At 41.2% G+C, this 26,396-nt stretch overlaps 1 protein-coding gene across 4 annotated transcripts in view; it reads left to right on the top strand.

Annotated features, from left to right (window-relative positions):
• Window positions 1–25,762, top strand: part of hecw2a (HECT, C2 and WW domain containing E3 ubiquitin protein ligase 2a) — a 49,827-nt gene extending 24,065 nt beyond the window's left edge. For 3 of the 4 annotated variants that reach the window (XM_084909048.1, XM_084909046.1, XM_084909045.1), the window contains 18 exons: window positions 754–860; window positions 1,201–1,325; window positions 2,186–2,371; window positions 2,458–2,592; window positions 4,832–4,952; window positions 5,040–5,136; window positions 5,282–5,365; window positions 5,785–5,867; window positions 7,571–7,691; window positions 9,263–9,376; window positions 9,948–10,100; window positions 12,680–12,778; window positions 13,351–13,480; window positions 13,564–13,710; window positions 16,914–17,028; window positions 18,631–18,716; window positions 18,958–19,070; window positions 20,286–25,762. In XM_084909048.1, the coding sequence (XP_084765174.1) occupies window positions 754–860; window positions 1,201–1,325; window positions 2,186–2,371; window positions 2,458–2,592; window positions 4,832–4,952; window positions 5,040–5,136; window positions 5,282–5,365; window positions 5,785–5,867; window positions 7,571–7,691; window positions 9,263–9,376; window positions 9,948–10,100; window positions 12,680–12,778; window positions 13,351–13,480; window positions 13,564–13,710; window positions 16,914–17,028; window positions 18,631–18,716; window positions 18,958–19,070; window positions 20,286–20,397 (2,128 nt within the window). In that variant the 3' untranslated portion in view covers window positions 20,398–25,762. The remainder of the gene's footprint in view (window positions 1–753; window positions 861–1,200; window positions 1,326–2,185; window positions 2,372–2,457; window positions 2,593–4,831; window positions 4,953–5,039; window positions 5,137–5,281; window positions 5,366–5,784; window positions 5,868–7,570; window positions 7,692–9,262; window positions 9,377–9,947; window positions 10,101–12,679; window positions 12,779–13,350; window positions 13,481–13,563; window positions 13,711–16,913; window positions 17,029–18,630; window positions 18,717–18,957; window positions 19,071–20,285) is intronic. The other variant, XM_084909047.1, reaches the window with a different exon arrangement.
• The last annotated feature ends 634 nt before the right edge of the window (window positions 25,763–26,396 follow it).

The following is a 26,396-nucleotide window of genomic DNA, read 5'->3' as shown; positions in this document are numbered from 1 at the left end:
AGATAACGTTAAAGAAATCAGTTTACCCCCCAAGTAATTGTAGTTTAACTCAAGAAATTAACGTCTAATGCAGATAACACAAAAAGTCAATGGCATACAGATGCAAAAGTGGGCGGGTCCTGAGTTAACCTCTTCTTAAATTGCGGTGAGTGATAGAAGTAATTATCAGCAAGAGTACAGGATGCCACTGATTAACATGTGACACTGTCAACTACTGAACCGAGGCCTGAAAGCTCCTTGAACACCTTTGTAGATGTTTATTGGGTGACCAAGCTTCAGATTTCTGTCTCTAGAATCTCCCGCAGATGTTTTTAATCACTTGTTGTTGATTTAAAGTAAAAGAGTTCCAGATGTTTTCAGAAACATATTTTCCTAATGGAAGAAATATTTTCCAGACGGTCCACTGTTTTGGTCTTTTTAGCTTTGAGGTAACAGATAACAGGTAACCTGAAGCATCTGGAAGTGTCCAGTGGTGTGAAGTGGTGCAAATCCTTGATTAAGCCAAGGGTTCCTATCATTAAATAGAAAGTGGATTCTAAATAAAACAGTGTTCTCCGAGACCGATCTGTGTATGTTGGTGAGACCTGCAGATATCTCTTTGTTTTTGTTTTTTATAATCTGCCTGTTTTTGAGCTAATTTACCTGTGAACAGGTAGTTCTCACACTTTCAGAAGAAGACAGCTTATGCATGCTTCATCGTCTTTGCTTCCTTTGGGGAGCAACTGAAAAGCTAAAGTCACTGTTTGATGACAGATATCAGAGCATCAGGAGGACCATCACCAACAGCGATCGGTCAGAGGAAAGCTCCGTCGACTTGGTTCCTGAACCTGAAAGCGAACTGATGCCACACTCCATTTCTGGTTAGTTCATCTCACAGACAAATGCAGTAATTAAAGGTTTCATTGACGAGAGCTCGGTGCTCATTTTACGAGGAGACATTTGTGCAATTAAATGAGTCACCTCTGGAAGATGATTCATCCTCAGAACTGCTACTGGTAGCCATGATACTGTTATTTGTTATGAAGAGATGTGAGAAGAGCAGCTTTCTTTGTCATATCACTCATGCAGAATTGTAGACGTGTGATTACTAACTGTCTTTAAACTCAGCACGTGCTGTTAGAGCGTGTTTTCCTGACATAAGCTGCTGTGGTCGGTTTGGTTGGTGTCTCAGGCTCTGACTGGATGTCGTTTCTGTTTCAGAATACAGACGAGAAAGCGGCGTCGCGCACTCCAGTGGCCGCTCGCGTCTCTCCCTGCTGCTCCAGTCGCCCAGCGCCAAGTTCCTGTGCAGCCCCGACTTCTTCACCGTGCTGCATTCAAACCCTGTCAGTCCAACACACCTGTAGAGCAGATCTAACATACGCAAGGTCCCCAAAAACCATTTAGGCTCATGTTTCTGCTTAGCTATCCAAGTTTCAGAAACTAGTAGTTGACAGATTACATGGTCACCTGTTATTTGTTACAGATCGTTTTCTTTTCTTCTGTATATGTATGCCAGCATCAGTGACAAGTGATCAACAACACGTTACAATGAAGTCATCAGAGTCAGGCTGTTTTTCATCTTTTCTTTCTTCCGTGCTTCAAACTAAATCTGAGCAAACATCTGGAGTGGAGATGTGGAAGATTTCAAATATTTTCATTGTCATGTTGGGAATTACGCACACTCTGTTCTCATTCAGTTAGTCATACTTCCCTGCACAGCATCACAATAAAGTGATTAGAAAGAAGAAAATATAAGTGTAGTATTTTAAGAAATGGGCCAGGATCTATAAAGAACTCCAAATATCACATCAGCACATTGACATATTTGGCTGGGGTCATAAGGGACCTCTGTCAGGGTAGTCACTAATATTAGGGATATTGAGACTCTTATAGTCTGCCCCCTTTAGCTCCATGTGATGTGTTGACTTTAGTTTAATCTGTTTCTTCTTCCTCTTATACAACATAAAGATCTTTATAACTTCTGCTTTTTAACTGCTTGAGCTGTTAGAAAACTCCACATTCAACTCCATGTACACAGTTATTTTCAAACCTGATGTACTGATACTGCACTAATCATGTAGGAAAAACCCTGAATAACAGTATGTCTCAGATAAAAAAGGAAAATAGCATCATGCCACTGAAATAACCCCACTCTTGTTTCTCTCATTGGTTCTCCTGTCTCTTCCTGATGACCTCCCCTCAGAGTGCCTATCGCATGTTTACGAGCAACACCTGCCTGAAGCACATGATCAGCAAGGTGCGTCGAGACACTCACTTCTTCGAGCGCTACCAGCACAACCGCGACCTCGTCACCTTCCTCAACATGTTCTCCAATAAGCAGCTGGAGCTTCCCCGGGGCTGGGAGATGAAGCACGACCACACTGGGAAGGTATGCCACGCGATGACGCCCGTTTTCACCTTCACTGCGCTGCGTGTGACATTTTCTGATTCGTTTATGTGCGCCTCAACCCTCAGCCTTTCTTCGTGGATCATAACTGTCGCTCCACGACCTTCATCGACCCGCGGCTGCCCCTCCAGAGTTCTCGCTCCACCGGGCTGCTGGCCCACCGCCAGCATCTGAGCCGCCAGCGCAGCCACAGTGCCGGGGAGGTGAGAGACTCGCCATTACTGCAGAGCACTCATTGCCTGGAGCACGCTTAGGGTTTGCATGTTTAGAGAGGCCAGTTTGAAACTGAAAAATGGTGCATGAACTCTGAATGTTGGCGTCACTTGTGTTGGAGCCATCAAGAATGAAAGCTGCTCAGATGCGTCACAGCAGCTTTAATATAGAGTAAAAAGTGCCACAGAAGCTCACTTCTAGTTTATATAACAGCATCTCACAACAAGAGTCATGTCAAGGTATTATCAAGGTAGTAATGCTCACTATTAGAGGGAGAATCTCAGATGTGTCCAGCTATGTGAGATTCTGCAGCTGCGGTGTCAAACATAAGGCTCCGAGGTCTCAAATCGGACCCATCTTATGGTTTCTAAGGTGTAAATAGTGCAAAAGAAGAAAGATGATCCAATTTTTGGACATTTGTCTTTATTCTGAACCAGCAAGAACGGTGTAGAGAGCCGGAGGTCAGTTTGAGAGCCGTCTTAGTGGCAAAGATGTTACCTATTGCTTGGAGTAATAATAATAATACTTTTTATTTTTTGGTGCCTTTTAAAGTACTCAAGGGCCCTGTGCAACACAAAATTAAAAAGAAGACCAATATTAAAACACATTTCAAATCCTACTGTATAGGAGGTGTTGAGGAATCGGGATCCACTGAAGCTGATGAGAGTAGCTGTAATGTGGTCAGTAAACTGGGTGCAGGCGATGACTTTTGCTGCAGTTCTGTCCCATTTGGAGACGATTGCAGGGTTTTCTGTTTTGGTGGTCCAAAGAAAATTACAATAATTACAATAATTCAAACGAGAGGTGACGAGGGCATGACCAGGACCGTGTGACAGTAATATATCAAGGTAAGGTAGTTAATCAAAGGAGAGCCTGCTCGTGACTTTCCTTGTAATGACAGTAGACTAATTGAACTGAAGAAAATATTAAAGAGAAATGAGATGACTTCCTGGGTTAGACTTTGTTTAAAATAAAAAGTGGATATGATAAATGAGAGTGTCTCTCTATTAGTGCTACCTGTGGGGAGAAATCTGAAATGGAAGCATCTGGAATTCAACATGTAAAGGATGCTGAGGATCTAAAATGATGCTCTGTGACACGTGCAGTCGTAACGTTTAGCTGCTTTTATGGGGTGAACTCACAGTTTATATCTGCAGTATTAAGACGCTCCAAACTCTCCAGCATCATTGCACCAGGCCTAGACTATTTTGCGTACATCTGTTTGCTTCTGACACATGCACATGAAAATGTGGGTGTCTAATGTGATATCGGCCGTGCTGTAACAGCTTCAACTCTTCAGGGAAGGTTTATGGGAATTTTTGGACATTCTCCCAGAGGCACATTTGCGAGGTCAGACACTGATGTTGGATGAGAAGGCCTGGCTCACAGTCCCCACACCATATTCCCCCCCTCTACTAAACTTTACACTTGACACAATGCAGTCAGACAAGTACCGTCTCCTGGCAACCACCAAACCAAGACTCATCCATCAGACTGCCAGACAGAGAAGCGTTCATCACTACAGAGAACGTGTCTCCAATGCTCTAGAGTCCAGTGGTACCGTGCTTTACAGCATTGCATCTGACACTTGTGTTTGGTAATGCAAGGCCTGGCTGCAGCTCCTTAGCCATGAAAACCTTTTCCATGAAGCCTTCTATGCACATGTCAAGGCAGACGAGCTAATCTGAAGGCCATATGAAGCTTGGAGGTCCGTAGCGTTTGACTTGGCAGAAAGTTGGTAACCTCAGTGCTTTATGCCCCTCAGCAACCGCTGTGTGGGTTTATGTGGTCTACCACTTTGTGGCTGAGTTGCTGTTGTTCCCAATCTCTTCCACTTACCACTCCAATACAACTAACAGTTGACTGTGGATTATTTAATAGTGATTTAGTAGCAATTTCACGACTGGACTTGTTGCACAGGTTGCATCCTATCATGGTACCACGGTAGAATTCACTGAGCTCCTGAGAGCGACCAAATGTTTGTAGAAGCAGTCTGCTTGATTTTATACACCTGTGGCCATGGAAGTGACTGGAACACCTGAATTCAATGGCTTAGATGAGTTAATACTTAACTAAATATAATGTAGTGTATTTTGTGCTAGTTATAAATGTCACCTCATGGTATCCTTTAGAGAAACAGTGAGATTATGCATGAACTAACAGTCCCAGAGGCCGAGCTGGACCAACTGGTGGGTCGGTCCCAGAACTAGGATGCGACCTGAACTGTAGTGTTTACTGTTGTCACAGGTGGTGGATGACTCTCGCCAAACCAACCCGCCCGTCCTGCCCCGCCCCTCCAGCACCTTCAGCGGCTCCAGTCGGAGTCAGTACCACGACGTGGTGCCTGTGGGTGAGTCGGACAGACTTAAACTTCCACGTGTGGATGCAAGAATAAAGTGAAATCACACATGCTGATTCTCTCCTCTTTTTCTTCCAGCCTACAATGACAAGATAGTGGCGTTTCTACGGCAACCCAATATATTTGAGATCCTGCAGGAAAGGCAGCCTGAGCTCGCCAGGAACCACTCGCTCAAGTATGCCTCTCTCTCAGTCTCCATCTCTGTCTCAGTCCGGCCTCCCGCGCCTCCATTATCGCCATCAGTCAAACTGAACACGTTTAACCTTTAATCTTGATGGACTGCATCTGGTTAGCCCCCTAAAGTGTGTGTGTGTTTGCAGGGAGAAAGTGCAGTTTATTCGCAGCGAGGGAGTCAACGGCTTGGCTCGCCTCTCCAGTGATGCTGACCTCGTCATGCTGCTGAGGTGAGTCCTGCAGGGACAGAGCCTGCTGGTCAAAATGATCACCACTTATGAAATGTCATAAATTGGCACCTTATGTCACCTTTTTGCCTCTGAAGTAAAATATTTGTGGACATCACACATGATTATTTGACCTACAAGTAGTATTTACAGTCATAATTACTTGCTGACTCATGTGAAGCGGCTGGCTTTGCAGCCTGCCTGATTTTATATATAAGCAACCCGCAATATTGCATTCCTGCTACCCTCTGTGTGTGTGTGTGTGTGTGTGTGTGTGTGTGTGTGTGTGTGTGTGTGTGTGTGTGTGTCTGTGTGTGTGTGTTTGTGTTTGTGAGGACTAACGCTGTCTGAAGGCGTATCATTTCCTTTGTGCTGTCTGACAGTGTTCTCTGTGTGTGTGTATCTCTCTCTCTCATCTTTAGCTTATTTGAGGAGGAGGTGATGTCATATGTACCGCCATTACTCCACCCAGGTTACTGCCTCTCCTCTCCACAGAGCTCCCCCGGTGAGTCTCTGTCTCACTCCCTGTCTGCATCAGCCCAGCATTTATTAAATTCTCACTTTTATATAATAAAAACTGTAAAATGAAAATGTTCGTGTATATGCTGTCTTACATAATAAACTTTATTAACGGTTTATAATCAATATACCTAAATTATATGAGTAATGATGAGTAACTACAGCATATTTATGGTGTATTTACTGTGTCATCACAACTGTAACTTTGACATGTTATGGTGTAGCTCCTGTGCAGTTGTAGTCATTGCAGTAAAATTATGTTGTATCTATGGTGTAATTACCCGCAGCTATGGTGTATCTGCAGTGTAACTATTCTGTAACTTCTGTCTTGTTACATTGTAACAGCGCAGTAACAATGATGTAACTGTGACGTTGCTAAAGTGTAACAACACTTCTGAGTCTGGATACCTAGAAAACCTGCTGATCTTGTGATCCCATAATATTTGTAACGAATGCCTCGGATCTTTGGGAAGGCTGTAAACATGTTTATTTGTGCTTTAAACGTGACTTTTTTTAAATGGGAGTCTGTGGACTGACTCACCTTTAGAGTCAGCCTCAAGTGGCCACTAGAGGAACTGCACTTTTGAGACTTCTGGATTGGCTTTATTTGCCTCTGAGGTTCTTGCTTATTCAAATTAAAAGAGAGAGAGAAAGAAAGCGAGAGATGATTTCAAGACAAATCTGTGTTAAGAGCTGCAGATGCTGAACACAGAGCTCATTCTCCTGCCTGGACTCTGCGTGTTGATGATTTGGGATTAAAGTAGCATCCTTTAAGATTAATCCCACCACACAAAGTCAGCTGTCCAACCTCAATATTAAGATGAGAATGAGTCTTCATCCTGGTTTCAATCTGGAAACTGTGTCTGTAGTTTTGGTTTTCTTGGCCTTGACTTCCAGTTTCGATCCACGTTCGGATATAAAAGCACCAAGGTACTTTCAGGCTTTAGTTTTTATGTGTGGTTTTATCTGTGCTGACCCACCTTCCATATTTGGAATATATTTTATCCCAAAGCTCCACCAGGCTGTTCATCTCTTTTTTTTCTCCTGCCAGCCCACCGGTGTTGCTAAAACATCCTCCCCCTATGCTGTCAATGCTGAGAGCTTCAGACTTCTGCTCCAGCATTTTGTCATAATTCTCTGCAGGATGACACTGAAAGGAGACAGGAACAGATAAAGGGAGCCACACACCCTGATAGAAAACACAAAAGGCTGCGAAGCACTTACCACCTCTCGAAACAATGTACTTTATTTAAGAGAATTGTTTCGATAAAAATCCAGCACACTTTATTCAAAGAAGCTTTTTGGAATGCGTCCTTGTCAGACTTGGTTCAAAACAAACATTTTCTTTGCAGCGCTGTTATTAGTGTTTTTCTTTTCACCTCTTTATGCTGAGCTGAGCTCTGATCACTGAGATGTGTATTTGCTCTAAAATTAATAAAAGCTTTAACAGTCTGATACAAAAAAAATCCCCCCAAAACAATCCAGGATTAACCTGCATGCGCTATTTCTGATTGTCTACACAATCACTCAAGCTTTACTCAATTTCTGCTCGGGAACATTCAGATTAAATTTTATTTCTGTCTCCCTGTATCCAGTTATCTGTCTTTACTCGTCTGTGCTCCTCTTTTTGTTCTTGCTCTGTCTCTTGCTTTGCATTCATTGTGCTTTTTACTGTCATTTACATCTCAGGTACCCAGCGAGCTAATGCCCGCGCCCCAGCTCCCTATAAACGAGATTTTGAGGCCAAACTGAGGAACTTCTATCGAAAGCTGGAGACAAAGGGTTATGGACAGGGACCGGGGAAAGTCAAGTAGGTCTAAAAGCTCCAAAAAGATGAATTAATGAATGCTGATTTCTAAATTAAAATAAAAAATGTTATTTATGAATAAAAACTGCATGTTCTGTTCAAAATCATAAACAGCCTAAATTTAGGCTTTACATATACACTGCTCAAAAAAAATTAAAGGAACAGTATGAACATACCTCAGACCTCAATAGGAAAAAATCATGCTGGATATCAATAATGATATGGACTGGGTAATACGTGAATGTCACATCGTTTGATGGAAATTAAAATGATTGACTTATAGAGGGCTGAATATAAAGACACCCCAAAAATCAAAGTGAAAAAGTGATACTATTCCATTCTGATGAAATTGAATTGCACCAACTAAAAATAGTACTTCGTAGTTTCTAATGCCCCCATAATCCTAATGAGAGGACGGCTGGTGTCCTGGGGGATCTCCTAACAGATCTGGACATCACTGAGCATCTGGTCAGTCTGAGGTGAAGCCTCATGGCATTGGATGGACTCACACAAAATGCTCAAGAGGAGTTCCTGTGAGATGAAGAGCAATTCCTTCATCTCGCAGGAACTGCCTGCATACTCTTGCAACGTGAGTCAGGGCATTTGTCATGCACCAGGAAGAACCCAGGACACAGTGCGTCTAGCATGTGTCTGGCAGTGCTCGTCCTGTGCCTTCCTGCACAAAGGAGCAAATACTGGTCCTGCTGATGTGTTAAGAGCCTCCTACGGGCCTGTCCAGCTCTCCTAGAGTACCTGCCCATCTCCCGGGATCTCCTCCTGCTCTTGAGACTGTAATGACGTATTGATCATCACTTTATTTCTAAAGCACTTAAAAAACAACATAACAGCTGACAGAAGTGCTGTACAAGAAACGAGAGAACAAGAATAAAGCAATTAATCAGCTATAAGTTAATTCATAGAACCTAGGGAACATTTGAAATAGTACAGGCACATACGAAGGGTAAGAGTTTAAGACAGATAACAACACTGGATTAAAAGCCAAAGAGAAAATGTCTCTTTTTAAACGAGTTTTAAAGTCAGCAACAAATGGAGACTGCCTGACTCGTTCCACATTTCAGGAGGCAAAACTCCGAAGTCTCCTCTGGATTTATAAAATATCTCTAAAATATTGATGTGCCATCCTGGAGGAGCTGGACTACCTGTGCAACTAGGGTCCAGGTATCACCTCACACTACCAGTAGTGACATTGAACCTAGCCAAATGCAAAACTAGAGGAAAAACAATCAAAAAGAATGAGGAAGGAAAAAATGTCAGTGGCCCCCACCTGTAAAACCGTTTGTGTTGTGGGGGTTGTCTCACTGATGCTCCTCTAGTTCACCTGTTGTTAACACCCCCTCTGACCATATCAGTATCCCAGAAGTTTAACTGACTTGATGCTATACTCTGATTAAAAGGTGTTCCTTTAATATTTTATTTTCAGCAGTGTATTTCAGTGCGGACTATTTTAATCAAAAGATGATTGTATGTTTTCATCGGTAGTGGTTTATAGTTGGCACTCTGTTTCTATAACCGTGCGTGTGTGTGCGTGTGTGTGTGTGTGTGTGCACCCCCAGGCTCATCATACGCAGAGATCACCTTCTGGAGGACGCCTTTAACCAGATCATGTGCTACTCCCGTAAAGACCTGCAGAGGAGCAAGCTTTACGTCAGCTTTGTAGGCGAGGACGGGTCAGAGAAACACATTTACCTCCATTTCATTGGCGTTACTGTTCTTAATAACATGAGATGTTTGCTCACCTCATGCAGGGTAGAGTTTTCTGTTCTCATCTCAAGTTTCAAAGCATAATGTTTAACGCACATCGCCACAGTACAGGAATGATTGTTTATAACATCAGCATACAGGATTGCAAAAATGAACTGAACAGGCCCTTCATCGTACCAGCCAAAAACCGAAAATCGACCTCATGTTTCAGTTATTGTTTCACCTGCGCTGACTGTGTACATGAGAGAGAGAATCTAGGACCGGTAGAATAACTTAATAAAGCTTTAAAAGTCAGTTTAAATAAAACAAAACAAAGGAGACATTGTGTCCCTTTAAAAAAAGGTCAATAGCAGGAAATTAAATGTCACCAAATTTAACAACAAATCATTTTATACGCCTGTACCCATCTCTTGTTTCGTGATTGTGAGGCTGCAAAATCCCATAAACACTAAATGCGTTCCTCCTCTGATCCAATCATCAGCCAAAGTCATCAAGGTTCATATGCATGTGTACTCTCATTTTGTGTGTGTGTTGCAGGCTGGACTACAGCGGACCCTCCAGAGAGTTTTTCTTCTTGGTATCTAGAGAGCTGTTCAACCCATACTATGGGCTGTTTGAATATTCAGCTAATGACACGTACACTGTCCAGATCAGCCCCATGTCTGCCTTCGTGGACAACCACCACGAATGGTGAGGTTTCTGTCAGCCTGTGATCTCTGCCTGCCTGTTTGTTTGTTTGTTGCTGTGTGTGCTCCTGTGCTAAATGTAAGGTGTTAATTTTATCTGTCCTGAATGCTGATCCCAAAATGGAAGCAATTTGTGGAGAGCTGTGTGGAAATTTGGATCAGCAATCTGTCACAAGTCAGTTTTTTTGCTCAGTGGCAGTGGATGGATGGATGGAGGTCTGAGTAACATGGAAAACAGGTTTAGTAACATGAACCATAGACTATAGTATTCCTGTGCTCCATTGCGGACTTGCTACATTGCAGATTTATCTGTAAATTTATATTGCCGGAATTTCATTATATCACAGGTTTCTGTTTCTTATAGGTATTTTTATTATTATTTTAGATTTTAAGTGGTTATAATAGGTTTTATAATAATAATAATGGATTGCATTTATATAGTGCTTTTCAAGGCACCCAAAGCGCTTTACAATTCCACTATTCATTCACACACTGGTGAAGGCAGGCTACAGTTGTAGCCACAGCTGCCCTGGGGCAGACTGACAGAAGCAAGGCTGCCATATCGCGCCATCGGCCCCTCTGGCCATCACCAGTAGGCAGTAGGTGAAGTGTCTTGCCCAAGGACACAACGACCGAGACTGTCTGAGCCAGGGCTCGAACCGGCAATCTTCCGGTTACAAGACGAACTGCCAACTCTTGAGCCACGATCGCACGATATACCATGAGGTATAAGAGTGTAGGGAGGGTTTATGTGGCTTAAATATATATATAGGTATACTGTTTATGTGAAAGCTGGATGCAGCCACCATGATATCGCTCACCGGTTTCAACAACAGTGTGCTGGCTGCTGCCGTGTTACTTTTTTTTGGAGCCAGAAGTGACCATATTTAGTATCAGGTAATGTTCACTAGCTTTTTTAGCAAGCTGCCTCTGTAATCTTTATCAGTGTATCAGACACAGATACTTGGTAGTTAGTGCTAAGAAACAGAAGAATAAAACACCGGTCCATTACATAAAAGTTCCCACATATGAACTGCACCTACCAGTGCTGCCGGTACTTCCTCTGTGTCAGAGATATTATATTGTGTATTTCTAAATACACAATATTTGTGTATTTCAAAATGAGTACATTCACTAGAATCAGATCTATCTATCTGATTCTAGTGAATGTACTCATTTTGAACACTGCTATGCAGAACGTGAGCACAGAGAAAGCGACAGAATTTGATCTATTTGCTGTCACATACGTTGTAGAATGTGACTCTGCTTCAACACCTAAACAGGAAAATGAGCACAGTTAGGGGTTGAAGTGGGATATGGCAGGTGGGGGTACCCTAAGATCATTTGTAGTTCTGTGACCACCAATCCAGATCATTCTGGCCCACTTTAACCCCAGAGTATAGCACCATGAATGGTGGACAAGTTATGTGGTTTTTGCTCTTTCATCTCTTTGTAACCGATAAGCACAGATACACCGATAGGATTCTCTTTTATGTGTCATTGTTTCCTCCATTTAGCTTCAAATGTGTTTGATGTTTGAAGGCGTGCAGGGCTGGGAGATAAATACTTCCCTCAACTGTATTAAACCTAAGACAGTAGATACTATAGATATTTATGTAAAGATATGGGGAGTAAAATAAATACTCTAGTAAAGTACAGATACATGAAAAATCTATTTAAGTACACCTGGTGGTCAGGTAGGATGGACTCACTGAGTTTCTTGTTTTTTTATTTTTTTGAAGAAGGATCTTTACTAGAATTTCACTCACCGAACCTTCTTGAATTGCCATGTTATTAGGCAGTTTCCATTAAAAATGCTCCAAAAAATGTCCATTTCAGGGACTCCAGCTCTATATTGACACCATATTTAAAGCAGTTACATCCCTAGATTTAAGCTTTACTAGTATCCAAATAGTGAGTTGGGAGGAAAAATCAACTCTCATGCAGCTGTGATGAAGTTGGGGATTGGTTATAGAGAACAAAACTGTTTTTGTATCAGGCTGTAAACATGTTTATTTTTGCTGTAAAGTTGGACATTTTAACATGGGAGTCTATGGGGACTGACTCACTGCTGGAGCCAGCCTCAAGTGGCCGTTAAAGGAACTGCAGTTTTTGTTCTTTGGGGAAAGTTGTTTGTTATATCGTACATGAGTAGAGGCAATTATCAAGCTAAACCTACGTTTGAAAGAACAAAGACAATTTTCTGATGTTATAGAAGTTTCACAACCAGATAGGATCGAGAAGCATCTTTAAAATATGATGCAGATACCAAATTGTTTGTTATCTTCCCTCCTGGTTGGGATTTGTTCTGCCAACTTTAATCTTGTTCTCACAAACCATCTTTAAGATTCTTATTTGTTGTCTCTATTTGTTGGGTCCTCAATCAAGAGAGTTTTAGATATCATAACATGAACATAATGTGTGGAAGGTGCAGCAGACTGTGGCACAATGTTTTTGCATCCGCAGGAAAAGATGTAGAATCTGGTTCCTGTGTTGTTTAGACAGTGTGAAAGAAAGCGAGATCACTGCGGTCCTGATGTTGCTGCTGTCTGTATTCACACATATTTTCCATGTTTTATGCAGGTTTCGCTTCAGCGGGCGCATCCTGGGGCTGGCCCTTGTTCATCAGTACCTGCTGGATGCCTTTTTTACCCGTCCTTTCTATAAGGGGCTTCTTCGCATGTAAGTGCCTCAGCCTGCTTCCATTCATTGCAAGTCAGCATGCAGGGTACCAGCACTTCCTCCCTGACCAAATAAGACCTTGAATGTTTCAGTCAGTCAGCAGCTGTCTGCTTCTCCTGTCAGTAGGAGCAGCACCCTTATTAAGCTTTGTCCAAACAACCTGAAACGCTGCCAAATGTCTGCACTGAGGACAGCTGCTGTATTAAATGTGTTCTTAACCTCTCGGGCAGCAGCGATCTGTTCTTGGCTTTATCACCATTAGTGCAGAGATAAGCATTTATCAAATGAAATGTCATATGTTCAGTCCAATATAGTGCTGAATGATCTTAGCATAATCAACAGAGCAAGTGAACGTGCATATTTTCCTGACAGTAATAACACGTGGAATGACCAAGGAATAAAAATTATGCAAAAGCATTCAAAAGATCAGCAAAAGATTTGACACATACCTATGCTTCATCTCCATACTTTGTATAATTAACCTTCAGCCTCATGTCTTAAAATCAGCTGACGATGATTAACGAGCAGGTCATCCCCACCTGTTGACCCCGCTGTGACCCTTATTCATGCAGCCCGTGTGACCTGAGTGATCTGGAGTTCCTGGATGAGGAGTTCCATCAGAGTCTGCAGTGGATGAAGGACAATGACATCGAAGACATGCTGGACCTCACCTTCACTGTGAACGAGGAGGTCTTTGGACAGGTGCGTCTTCAGTCTGTGGCGGCGCCGTGGAACAAGAAAAGCAGACTGCAAATTTTATGTGTTATTCCTCTGTAATTCTGCAGATCACAGAGCGAGAGCTTAAGCCAGGCGGGGCTGGCATCCCTGTGTCAGAAAAGAACAAGAAGGAGTATATTGAGCGAATGGTCAAATGGCGCATCGAGAGAGGCGTGGCCCAGCAGACAGAGAGCCTGGTCCGAGGCTTCTACGAGGTACAGTGCCGGTGTTACAAATGTTAGAGGTGTCAAAAAGACAAGATAAACAATGCTAAAATCCTCAAAGGGGTTTTAGGGGCATCCCCAAAATCCAACTAAAGGCCTCAAATAAATGCATAACTAAATAAATAAATACAACTTTATTTGTGTGGCATCTTTCACAACAAAAGTACAGAGAATTCCTCATGTGGGAGGACAAATTTCCAAGGGTATAGGCCTGAAAATTTCTGGATCAGATTTAAAGATTCGTCAGCTGCTTAACAGTTGAAATTCAAATTATATTTATGGATTATCTGAGTGGAAGCATACAGATAAAGAACAAAAATGGGACCCAGGATTGAGCCCTGGGGGATGCCAGAGAGCCTGAGGATGTAGGGGGAGGACAAAGCAAGTCTTGCATCCCTAGTACCAAAACACCATTCAAGGTAGATTATAAGTTTATGATGGTCAGCCATATCTATATCTGTATTTGATTAGAGAAACTAATTATTAATTTATCTACAGCTTTTTTTGGCCATTTTTCTGTATAAATATTGTTGTTTTTAGTCTACAATTAAATAATTGTGTGATTAAAAGGGGATCTATCATGCTTAGTTCCATCTTTGCTTGGTCCCTCAGTTCATCTTCTGGCTGAAAGAAGCAGTTTTAGCTCCTCCCCATTCTTCTGATTGGCTGCTCCTTGCATGCAGAATATTTGAATTAGCTGTGGGGCTTTTGCACTCTGAGCTACCCATATAAGGATATCCCCTTTTTGTGACAACATAGAGATCCAAAAATAATAAAAAAAAGAGTGTTTAGTTCTGTTTTAACTTTCAGCTTCTGGTTCACAGGGATTAAGAACATGTATATGTATGTATATGAATAACATAAGGGAAAGCATAAAAGGTCCATTTTAAATGTGAAATGGCTTCTTTTTATCTTAAAGTGCTCACGACCGAGACTTTAGATGGCCCATATGAGCAGGGGGACTGATTTAATGTTTTTATTGGTACCTGAACATAATTTTAAGTACTGACTTGAATAATGCTTGTGCTTTATTGATGCCATGAGCCCCAGTTAAAATAACAATAAGTACAATTTTCTCCTTTATAGCACATAATAGGTATTATCAACCCCATCGATCAATACCGGTGACGCAGTATGGCTGCGTCATTGCAGTAGCTGGCTGAAAATCCTTTTTCTTTTTGAACCAGTGCTAACCCAAATGGACATCTGGCATTTGCAGCGGTGCACGATGATGCAGCTTCAAGTTGAAGGGCTAGATGTGCTCACGATAATGCCAAAGGAGCAAATGACAAGTTAGCATTTAAGCGATCTACACTGTGATGTGCTAACTCTTTATTAGATGTCTGTGATGTTAGCTCTCTTGTCATTATGGGCATTAAAGTAATTCAATGAAAAAGATTACCTGGAGGTACCTGTTGTGGTGCAGTAATGGCAGCTAAACCTGTGCTCAAAATCTTTTGAAATATTGACAAAGCCGAGTGCTGGTGTGTTAAGGTTTTAGTTATCCATCTCGCCTGTTTTATCTAGAGGGGTTGTCAGAGTGTTGTTAATCTTATTATTATATGAGAGCATGGCTAGCAGCAGTGGTGTAATGTAAGTATTTCTATACTCTGTTACTTTCTACTTCTACTCAACTATATTTTGGATGCAGTATTTGTACTTTTTACTCCAGACCAAGTATTTTTAAGGCTCCATTGCTTCTTATTTTGTAGATTTTTAATATAAGTCTACTCATATATAATTCTGCATTGGTTATGCCCCAGTAATATGATTCTGCACAATGAGTACTTAGATTATGTTAGATTACATTAGGCACTTTATGTAAACACTCACTGGCCGCTTCAATAAATATTAAGTCTGTTTCCAGAAATCATCAGCTGTACATTTACTTCAGAAAATCCACCCATAACAAGTGGATGCGCTACTTGGGTAACAAAAAACTTAATGTGGGACAAACAGTAAGTGTACTGATCCTGAGAGGCATTCAGCATATGAAGGGCATGTCTTCTGAATGTGTGAAAAGGTGCTGAAATTTAGTCTATGTTTGTATTCTCCTTTATGCCTCAAATACCTTTAAAACTGTTGTTTCAGCTGCTTTTTTGTCTAGAGTTGTTTGGGTTTCAGTGAGGATCCATCAGCTCCATGCTTCTGGAGATAAAAATAAGAAAAGGGTCTATGTTATGACCACTTTTCCTTTTATTTGTGATCATTTTCATCATTTTCTACAAAAATCTGCATAGCTTTGTGTCTTTGTGATCACTGATCACTAGTGACAGAAGGCGATTTGTTAACCTGCGGAGATCAAACGTGACAGCCTTTCATTAAAAGCTTTTAATGAATGAGACTTTAAGAAGAGGGTCAGAACCAGAGCCAATCAAAATGTGGGACAGGGAGACGAGAGATAAAAATGCTGCCCACCTGGTCACCCCGTGTGACTACTGACAACGTGACAGAACATGAAACATTAATGGAGTCGCTCCTCGGCTGAGCTGTATTATCAGATAGCTGCACTCTTCTTTTGCTTGGTGGATGTAGACAGAAGAAAGAAAATAGTTCCTGCACAAAGCTGCTCTCAACAGTTTGTAGACTTTTATTTTTTATTTTTTGAGTAACCAGGTCATTATTTCTGGACAGAGACATAGCTGCTGAGTTATTAAAATGGATTTTTTTGGCACCATAATGTAACTTCTACCATTTATTACATTCAAGAGAAGGCAGATGTCTCCAAAACTTGGCAGTCAACGCCAGAACAATTTAGATGGATAAACAGCGCTGCAGGCCAAAGGAAGAATATGTAGCTGTCCCTTTAACACTCCAGGAAAATAGATCTGATAGCCTGCTGTCATACAAAGAGAAGACAGAGTGAGGAGGAGTGGGTTGTAATGTCTTTTTATGTCAGTTTTTTCCCCCCTTTTTTAAATAAACAGTATAAGCCCAAACCCGCTGCTTTAATCCCTCCCCTGGCAAGACAACAGACATCCAGGCCTTTGTGCGCCCTGCTTTTCTAAATCCAGAATTTACTGTAAACAAACTGATGGAAACTTTTCCCACAGTGATGTGTCACTGGACAAAAAGGATCTTCCGCCAGCAGTCTGATGTAGGTGGGAGGACTGTGATAAATAAATTGTGATAGATAAATAAATAGGCTGCACCGTGTTTTCACCAATGTTTGTGTGTGTGGTTTGGTTTGTCAGGTGGTGGATGTGCGGCTGGTGTCGGTGTTTGATGCCAGGGAGCTGGAGCTGGTTATTGCAGGCACCGCAGAGATCGACCTGGCAGACTGGAGGAACAACACAGAGTACAGAGGAGGTATGGAAAGCTGGGGGGGGGGGGGGGGGGGCAAGGAGGCGGAGGAACGTACTGACAGCTTAGCCTAATGCATGCCCCGCCTCCGGTCCTGCAACATGTTCATTCACAAGTGTGCCGCAGCCACTAAACCTCTGGTCTATGAAGTAGTTCCTTATTCATTCATCTCAACTGGTCCAGTGATTTTAACACTCGGGGAGATGCAAGGAAATAAGACTACACACTACTAATAAAAACCATTAAAAAAAATCCATCTTCACCCCGAAGAAAGTTCAAATAGGTGCATTTGTTTAAATGTCTCTAGCCCCTAAAATGAAGGTGGTTGTAATTCAGTTTTTCTTTCTACTGTTTGAGGGACACAAGCAGTCCTACCTATTTTGTTTCTGATACTGACACCTTGGCTTTGGGTGTCTACAGATATCAAATACTGATCCAAGACCAGCTGTATTCATGAGAATTATTCTTGTATGTGTATGCAAGCATCCATGTCGGCTTAAAAACTGAAAAACATATATAAACATTTGCAAATGCATAGAAATTATATTTATTAGTGAAATTGTGCTTGAAAATGGAATAAAATGAGTTAAGTGGCACAGACACATGACAGACCTTTATGTTAAATTGAGTGTACTGAAAAACTTTTGCAAACACATAAAGAAAAGCTGGTGATCAACAAGTTTATAATATCTCCAAACTGCTCATGCTTTGTTGCTAATTTAGCTCCGCTGTGAGCAACCAGTACACTGCTGCTCTCTTGTCGCCTAACAAATACAAGACAGACACCTTAAAAGGGTTTTTATGTTGAAAGGTAACAACCCTACAATATTAGAAAATATTAGAGAAAACCCGAACGATCAGACCCCAGTGACAGTAGGAAGGAAAAACTCAATTTTAATAGGAAGAAACCTCCAAAGAACCAGGCTCAGGGAGGGGTCGATAGCTGAAGCCTCTGACTGGCCTCAGCGTCAACTGACTTTGAAGAGGAAGAAGTTTGTTTTGGTCTTTATATGACTGCACCAGTGCCCAACTTAAGATAAGGAAGGATTAATTTGAACAGAAAACCATACAAAGCTACCCTAGAATAAAATTTTGAAGTTTGAAATGAACTGAACAAAGCCCCTTTAATTAATCTGAAAAGATTGAAGTCTTACCTGAAATTAATTAAGTTGTTTTTCACAATATATAATAATTCTCCTGTGAACAAGTGACTAAATTTGCAGGGTAACAGCTGTACTGGACTTCACTTAATGTTACTCTGCAATAAGCTTCAAACCTTTGGAGTTATTACAGCGTATGCGGTGTACAGTCAGGCTGCAGGTGCCGGTGTCCAAAGCCATCACATTAAAAGGCTTTTTAGGGTTCTGGCCAGCAAAGTTGAAAAGCCGCCAGCAGCTGAGAGACAGAACAAAACGAGCTGACAATCGGCCATGACTCAGTGTCAGGGCGCTTTTAATGGACGAATCGACTGAGACGCACCAAACCGCTGTGTCCATCAAACATTAAGCAGCAGAGCCAGCTCACAAACCTCAGGAACAGGGGGACGGACGCCCTTATTATTTGTTATTCGTCTGACTCATGCACCATCGCTGTCTTATCTCCCCACAGGTTACCATGACAACCACATAGTGATTCGCTGGTTCTGGGCGGCTGTGGAAAGATTCAACAACGAGCAGAGGCTGAGGCTGCTGCAGGTAGGGCACGAGGGGGCGCGCATGCACACAGGATGCCCCTGTGTGGACACCGCCTGCAATTACATTTTTTAATATGTTTCTAATTCTGCAGGAATGTCCCATTTATTTAAACAAGGTGTATTCAGTTTCCTGTTTAATTTACACTGAAACAGAGAACCTGAGAGTAAGTGAAATAACCCAAACTTTTTATGGCCTGAACACTGACTACATTTCATCCTTTTCTTGACTCTCTTCTCTCCAGTTTGTGACGGGCACCTCCAGCATTCCCTATGAGGGCTTTGCCTCACTACGAGGAAGTAACGGACCTCGCCGATTCTGCGTGGAGAAGTGGGGGAAAATCACCTCCTTACCCAGGTAACCTCACCTTTTAGGGACTATACAAAAATGAATAACAGCAGAGACATTGTAGAGTGAATCTTTTTAAAATAAAATGTCCATAAATATGAAAGCTGATCAAACAGGTATAAATAAGGGCTTTAACGGGCTGTTTAGGTTGTTAAGGTTTCATATACGTCACCTCTGTTACTTTTTTTGTAAAATATGATGGGAGAGATACGACACAATTTTAGGGCGTAAACACACTTAAGAATTTTAGTGGATTTATTTATGTGTTTCCCTGTGGGGGACCAAAACTGACAATTTCAAACAAATATGTAGTAAACAAATAACTCAAAAGAAAACGTAACTTAAACTTAACTTAAAAGAAAATGTAACTGCCATTAAATCACTGAAAATACATAAAATAATGACATAAAATGTGAGACAAATTTATATTTCTGTATTCATTTGCTTCTTTATTAATTTGATATAATAGGATATCAAATTAATTATCATACAAATTTGATATAATACGTATGACATTTATCTACCTTTTTAATGCCTTTTTATTTATTTTTATTTTTATCACATTAATTAATTAATTAATTAATTAATTTTTATTTGTTTATTTTTTCTATTATTTTCCCCTGGCTTTTGCATACATGCTGACATCATTAGACTAAAAAAATGGAAAATGTAACAAAAAATAAATGTTTAGGGGCTCATTACAAATGTTAAAAAACATAGATGCAAACATAAAAAAAAACAGAACCATCAATTTATGTCACATTTTATATAATAACAATTTACATACATTTTTTTTGGTTTGTTTCTAAGACAAATAAAATATTAATATTGTTAAAAATTATATTTTTTAAGTGAAGTGGGTTTTTTTTAAAGTTAGCAATACTGTTTCTGATCAAAGATCATATTCTGATTTTGACGTTCATTCACAGCGTTTTAATTCATTATTTAAATGTTGGGTTTTTTTGCATGTTTTTTAAACTGTTTCTATTATTAATCCGTCTGCTTTGAATGCAAAGCACTTAAGGTCAACTCTATTGCTATTTCTAAATGTTCTCTATAAATACAAGTGACTAATAAAGACGCAGCATACCTGCAGCTCTGTAGGGTATAAGTGCAGCATTTTCTTTTTGGGTGTATTATTTGACAGGAACAAAAGCAGAAGAAAAATCTAACAGATGACTCATCTCATCATCTGTTTCATAAGGTCTCGCTGTGTTTCCACAGGGCTCACACTTGCTTTAATCGTCTGGACCTCCCCCCCTACCCGTCCTTCTCCATGCTCTACGAGAAGCTGGTAACCGCTGTCGAGGAAACGAGCACGTTTGGCTTGGAGTAACCTCAAATTGGCCGACACCCAGGAGAGAGAACCATCTGGAAATCTGTGTTCCTCACTTAGAGGCATTAAAAATAAAACTAATATCCTCAAAAGGCAACTAAACCCCCCTCCCTTCCCCTCCCTGGATGACGCTGCTGTTTTTTCCGACTGGCTTTACATCACTCGGCTCGCCGGCTTTGCTCTGATTCTCCGCCTCCGACAGCTTCAGGACGCAAGACGGAGAATCGGAGGACGGGTTGAAAAGCTGTACAGTACAATTTCTTGTTTTCATGGTAACCTTTGTTCACTGAGCCACATGTGTGCTTTATCTCTTTAGTTAATGGCCTTGGTTACTGGATTTCTTGCACCTCCTCCTCCACCTCCTCAGAGACAGCTGCTCCAAAAACCCACTGAGTTCCTTTTCCCTTCTCTGGACCTCAAAACTGTGCCCGTCCCGCTCCGGGGCTGCAGTGATATGAACTATAAGACACACACCAATCACCTTTGCACAAATACACACTTAAGCATTGTCTTTGTATTATGAGTGCAAACCAGTGTTTCCCCCGAGAGTCTTCATCGGCGCGGGAAGAAGTGACATTTTAGTCTTTAAACCGAACGCTGGCTGCTTGTTCGAAGAGAGGGGACACACTGGTGTGCACAAATACACACTGAAAACACACCTGTTCTCACAGTTTAGAACCCCGAATGAGCTGGACATGGAGTCGCAGGTCATCGGCGGTGCTTGTACGCAGCGTCAGTAACACATTGTGGTAATGACGGCAGGTTTGAGGTCAGGACTGTTACCTTCAGTTACTGCGACACCACAGCCCAAAAACTTAAAAAAAAAAACATGTGACACGTGAACAACGGTGTCACACAGAAGCGCAAGGTTCCTGTCTTACAACACATTTCTCATGAGCAATAGAGGCACTTTCTGACGTAACACACAAAGTCCTCCCCAGCCAGTGAAAGTGATGAATGTACCAAACCAGTGACTGAATGTATGAACCTCGAGCAGGAAACAGAAGTTGGAAGGTTTCAACATAAGCGTGACTCGGTTTGTTTAAGCACTGACGATTTATAAATGCAATGATGGCTCATGAGATGCATCTATGGTGCTGCCAGCTTGCTCGGGGGATCAGGGCTCAAATGAAAGAAATGCCAAACTAGGTCACAGGTCGTAACATTTCCTGGGAGGAAAACATTTTACTGATAACAACCCTCAAAAATAACCCAATTCCTTGATTAAACTGATCATTGGGCTCATTTATATGTTTTTTAATTGCTTTATTTGTGTTTATCGTATCTATATTCTTTCATTTACCAAGGATGCATATTTTAAAGTGTTTTAACTTAAATATTTATCTTTTTAAATCATTTTTTATGCAGAAGGAAATCTCAGTCTGTTAGCCATGCACTAACATTAGTCACTGCAAAACATCACAATGCAGTAATTAGGAGGAGAAAATTACAATCATATCAAATTTTATGCTGTTAAAAAATATATATATATTTCACTCATGTAACACTTTTCATGGTTAGACCAAAAAGATCCCCAAAATGATAAAATAGAAGTCACTGATGGAGTGCAGCTGTGAGGAGAAGACAAAAGGGTTTCTTTGCAGCTCTCAGTTCAACTCAGACTTTGACAGGACAGTGGAAGGTCAAAATAATGGCATATACCCATCACTTTTTACATTTTACACTTAACTAATCATCACAAAAAGCAGATCCACAATTTTAAACATCATGTATAGCAATTACTACAGTTACTGCTAAAGTAAAAGAAGGATTTGGGAATAAAAATCCACATTTTAAGTATCAAAAATAAATTTCTGGTATTTTTAGCAAACTAAACTGCTTGAAAATTGTTTAAATTAATTGCATTATGGTGCTTTTAAGTTGTATATAAACCTTTGCTTTCATAGATGTGCAGCATCTGAGGTCCAACTCCCCCTGAGCAACGCGGTGGCCGCTTTGATGCATCGCTCTAGTGAATGGCTATTAGATGTACCATGAGGCATTGGTGGGATTATTTTAGTGCCTCTTGGGAATGAAGTTTTATTTCTTTGCAAACATGTGACCAGATCCAAGTGTCTCACAGTTGGAGCTGCAGTTTTTAAAACAAAATATCAGATATCAACACCAGAGGGCAGCAAAGTCCCACTCAACTCAAACAACCAGTGGTCTGGTCCTCTTTGAGTGGCTTCCTGACCAGGGTAGATGATGATGATGATGATGATGATGGCCTTGTACTTTAGAACTTGTTGCATACAGTCCATGCCAGACAGTAGTTTTGTCTCTGAAGCATGTGATCGAACATTGAGTGCACTCACACACACAAACTCATTTTCTACAGGGTGCATGCAAGATTACACCTACTGTACAGAGTCTTGTTGGAGTTAGACCACAGGGGCTGGAATAGTGGTAGAGATCCCCACCTGCGATGCGACATGTGTGGGCAGACTTTTGTATCTCAGCCCCGCCTCCCTACCCACACCTCTCGCCCACCCCCGCCCTAATAATGCATGCAGGATCTTCCTGGTCAGCTCCGTGAGCTGGACCTGGTAGAAACTCCTAGGTGGCGTTGTGTTATAGCTCGATATTGCATGCTGAAATAGTGCAACGCACTGTCCTTACTAGCTTTTTTTGCATGAGGATATTGCTATACATTCAGACAAAGGGGTGAGGGAGCTGGTTAAATTGTGCCACTCCAGTTGTAGCGCTCCGGTTGTGGCGCTCCACCTGAGGCGTGCGCCCTTGTGCTCACCTGGCACTGTCGTACCTTTAGCTCGTGGGAACAAGGCGGAGGATGATGGTGTTTGTTAGCTCTCTCCGTGACAGTGGAACGGCGAGTATTTCGGCAGCATGCTTCGAAAACTTCACATGTGCGTGTCTGCCTGTCTCAGTCACGGGCTGATGGTCATGGTTCATTGCTGAACAGGTAATGGATCAATAGGGCTGCTTTTGATTTTGTGAGAGCACATGTATGTGTACCATGTGTGCAGTCCTGTTTGTCTCTTTGTATATAAATGTATATGTATGTCTGTCCTGTTGTGTGTTTAAATATATATATTTTGCACCGGATGTACCAAAGGTTTGGGGCTTGCAAAGTCAACCATTAGGCCTGCTCTCTATTTCAGTCGAACAACCACACATTCCCCCCTCCTCCCCACCTCCGTTTCTGGCTCACAGAGCATCACCCAATGTTTGCTTGAGGAGCAGATTTGTGGCATGGGCAGCGACGCTTCACGTTAGGATATTCACCCGGTTGGGTCAGTTTCGGTTCACCATCACTTTGAGGCTTTTCAGGTGCAGATGAAGACTGCTGCACCGCTCGTCTTTCTGTGTACATCTGACAGGACCCGGCTCCAGTTTTCAGAATTCCACTCTATGCAAAGCTCCTGTATGTGTGTGTGTGTCCATTTCACTCCAATGATTGTAATAAAAGAACAAATGGAAAATTTTTATGAATGATTCACGATCTTACTTATCTTTTACTAAAGTTATCTAATATACAGTGGCTTACAAAAGTATTTGCCCCCCTTGAACTTTTCCACATTTTGTCACATTACAGCCACAAACATGAATCAATTTTATTGGAATTTATGTGAAAGACCAATACAAAGTGGTGTACACGTGAGAAGTGGAACGAAAATCATATATGATTCCAAACATTTTTTTTTTACAAATAAATAACTGAAAAGTGGGGTGTGTGTAATTATTCAGCCCCCTGAGTCAATACTTTTAGAACCACCTTTTGCTGCAATTACAGCTGCCAGTCTTTTAGGGTATGTCTCTACCAGCTTTGCACATCTAGACACTGAAATCCTTGCCTATTCTTCTTTGCAAAACAGCTCCAGCTCAGTCAAATTAGATGGACAGCGTTTGTGAACAGCAGTTTTCAGATCTTGCCACAGATTCTCGATTGGATTTAGATCTTGTCTATGTTTTGTGATAAACCATTCCATTGTTGCCCTGGCTTTATGTTTAGGGTCGTTGTCCTGCTGGAAGGTGAACCTCCACCCCAGTCTCAAGTCTTTTGCAGACTCCAAGAGGTTTTCTTCCAAGATTGCCCTGTATTTGGCTCCATCCATCTTCCCATCAACTCTGACCAGCTTCCCTGTCCCTGCTGAAGAGAAGCACCCCCAGAGCATGATGCTGCCACCACCATATTCGACAGTGGGGATGGTGTGTTCAGAGTGATGTGCAGTGTTAGTTTTCCGCCACACATAGCGTTTTGCATTTTGGCCAAAAAGTTCCATTTTGGTCTCATCGGACCAGAGCAGCTTCTTCCACATGTTTGCTGTGTCCCCCACATGGCTTGTAGCAAACTACAAACGGGACTTCTTATGGTTTTCTGTTAACAATGGCTTTCTTCTTGCCACTCTTCCATAAAGGCCAACTTTGTGCAGTGCACGACTAATAGTTGTCCTATGGACAGATTCCCCCACCTGAGCTGTAGATCTCTGCAGCTCGTCCAGAGTCACCATGGGCCTCTTGGCTGCATTTCTGATCAACGCTCTCCTTGTTCGGCCTGTGAGTTTAGGTGGACGGCCTTGTCTTGGTAGGTTTACAGTTGTGCCATACTCCTTCCATTTTTGAATGATCGCTTGAACAATGCTCCGTGGGATGTTCAAGGCTTGGGAAATCTTTTTGTAGCCTAAGCCTGCTTTAAATTTCTCAATAACTTTATCCCTGACCTGTCTGGTGTGGTGTGGTGTGGTGTGGTGTGGTGTGTTCTTTGGACTTCATGGTGTTGTTGCTCCCAATATTCTCTTAGACAACCTCTGAGGCCATCACAGAGCAGCTGTATTTGTACTGACATTAGATTACACACAGGTGCACTCTATTTAGTCATTAGCACTCATCAGGCAATGTCTATGGGCAACTGACTGCACTCAGACCAAAGGGGGCTGAATAATTACGCACACCCCACTTTTCAGTTATTTATTTGTAAAAAATGTTTGGAATCATGTATGATTTTCGTTCCACTTCTCACATGTACACCACTTTGTGTTGGTCTTTCACATGGAATTCCAATAAAATTGATCCATGTTTGTGGCTGTAATGTGACAAAGTATGGGGAAGTTCAAGGGGGCCGAATACTTTTGCAAGCCACTGTATGTCAAAAACAAACTGTGTTAATGGCACCAAAGTATATCATGAAGGAGGCCTCATCCTGATTAAACACTCCTCTACTAAACCTGAGGTTTCTGTCCAAGTAACAAAAGGAAAAAGGATAAGTGAAGCTACATTAATATATTAATGATGCAGATATTTAAAGATATCAGATTTGAATGCATGCAGTAATGAAAATTTGGTTTAGATGCTGAGGGCTGTGTTAAGCTTAGATCATTGTTAATAAAGGTACACATTGTACATACACAGTGGATGGTTTTATGTGGAAGCAACCTTGTGCGAGAAAGAGAAACACTAGATGAAATGGCAAAAATAAATACATTTTAAAAACCTATATATAAGTTCTGACAATGTTGCAGAATATTTTGTCAAATTTGTGAGATATCAAATCTAAATTTCCATTGATATAATTTAAACTTTTCATCTTACAAATGTATTTTTGAAATAAGTTTTTTAGTGTTTTTAAAGACACACGAGCTAAGAGATTTAAAATCTTGAAAACTGAGTTCATATGTGCAAGACCTGGATATGCATTTTCTATTTCATGATTGGCATTTTCCATCTATAATTACAATAAGTCACCATTATTAGATAGTATGTCAAGGTGATGAAGTGCTATTATAATAAAATTATTGTAAAACTGAAAAATCATATCACACATTTATACCATATGTCTTATATTTATAATAAAAAACAAACAAACATTAAGCTTGTTATTTCACAAATATTGTAAATTAAATTAACTCTCATAAGTTGGACTTTGACAGTCCAACTTTTGAGTATTAAGATTCATTATTTATTTTTGTTATTCATTTGTGTGTTTTCTGAATTTCGAACCCGCTCCTTTATTGACATGAATAGGCTGCCATATCTCGGCC

The sequence above is a fragment of the Perissodus microlepis genome, chromosome 16, assembly GCF_051167445.1.
Source record: "Perissodus microlepis isolate ML-2025 ecotype Zambia chromosome 16, ASM5116744v1, whole genome shotgun sequence".
NCBI classification, from domain to species: Eukaryota; Metazoa; Chordata; class Actinopteri; order Cichliformes; family Cichlidae; genus Perissodus; species Perissodus microlepis.
Note: the sequence above shows the minus strand (reverse complement) of the source record. Positions and strands in the feature narration are given on the sequence as shown.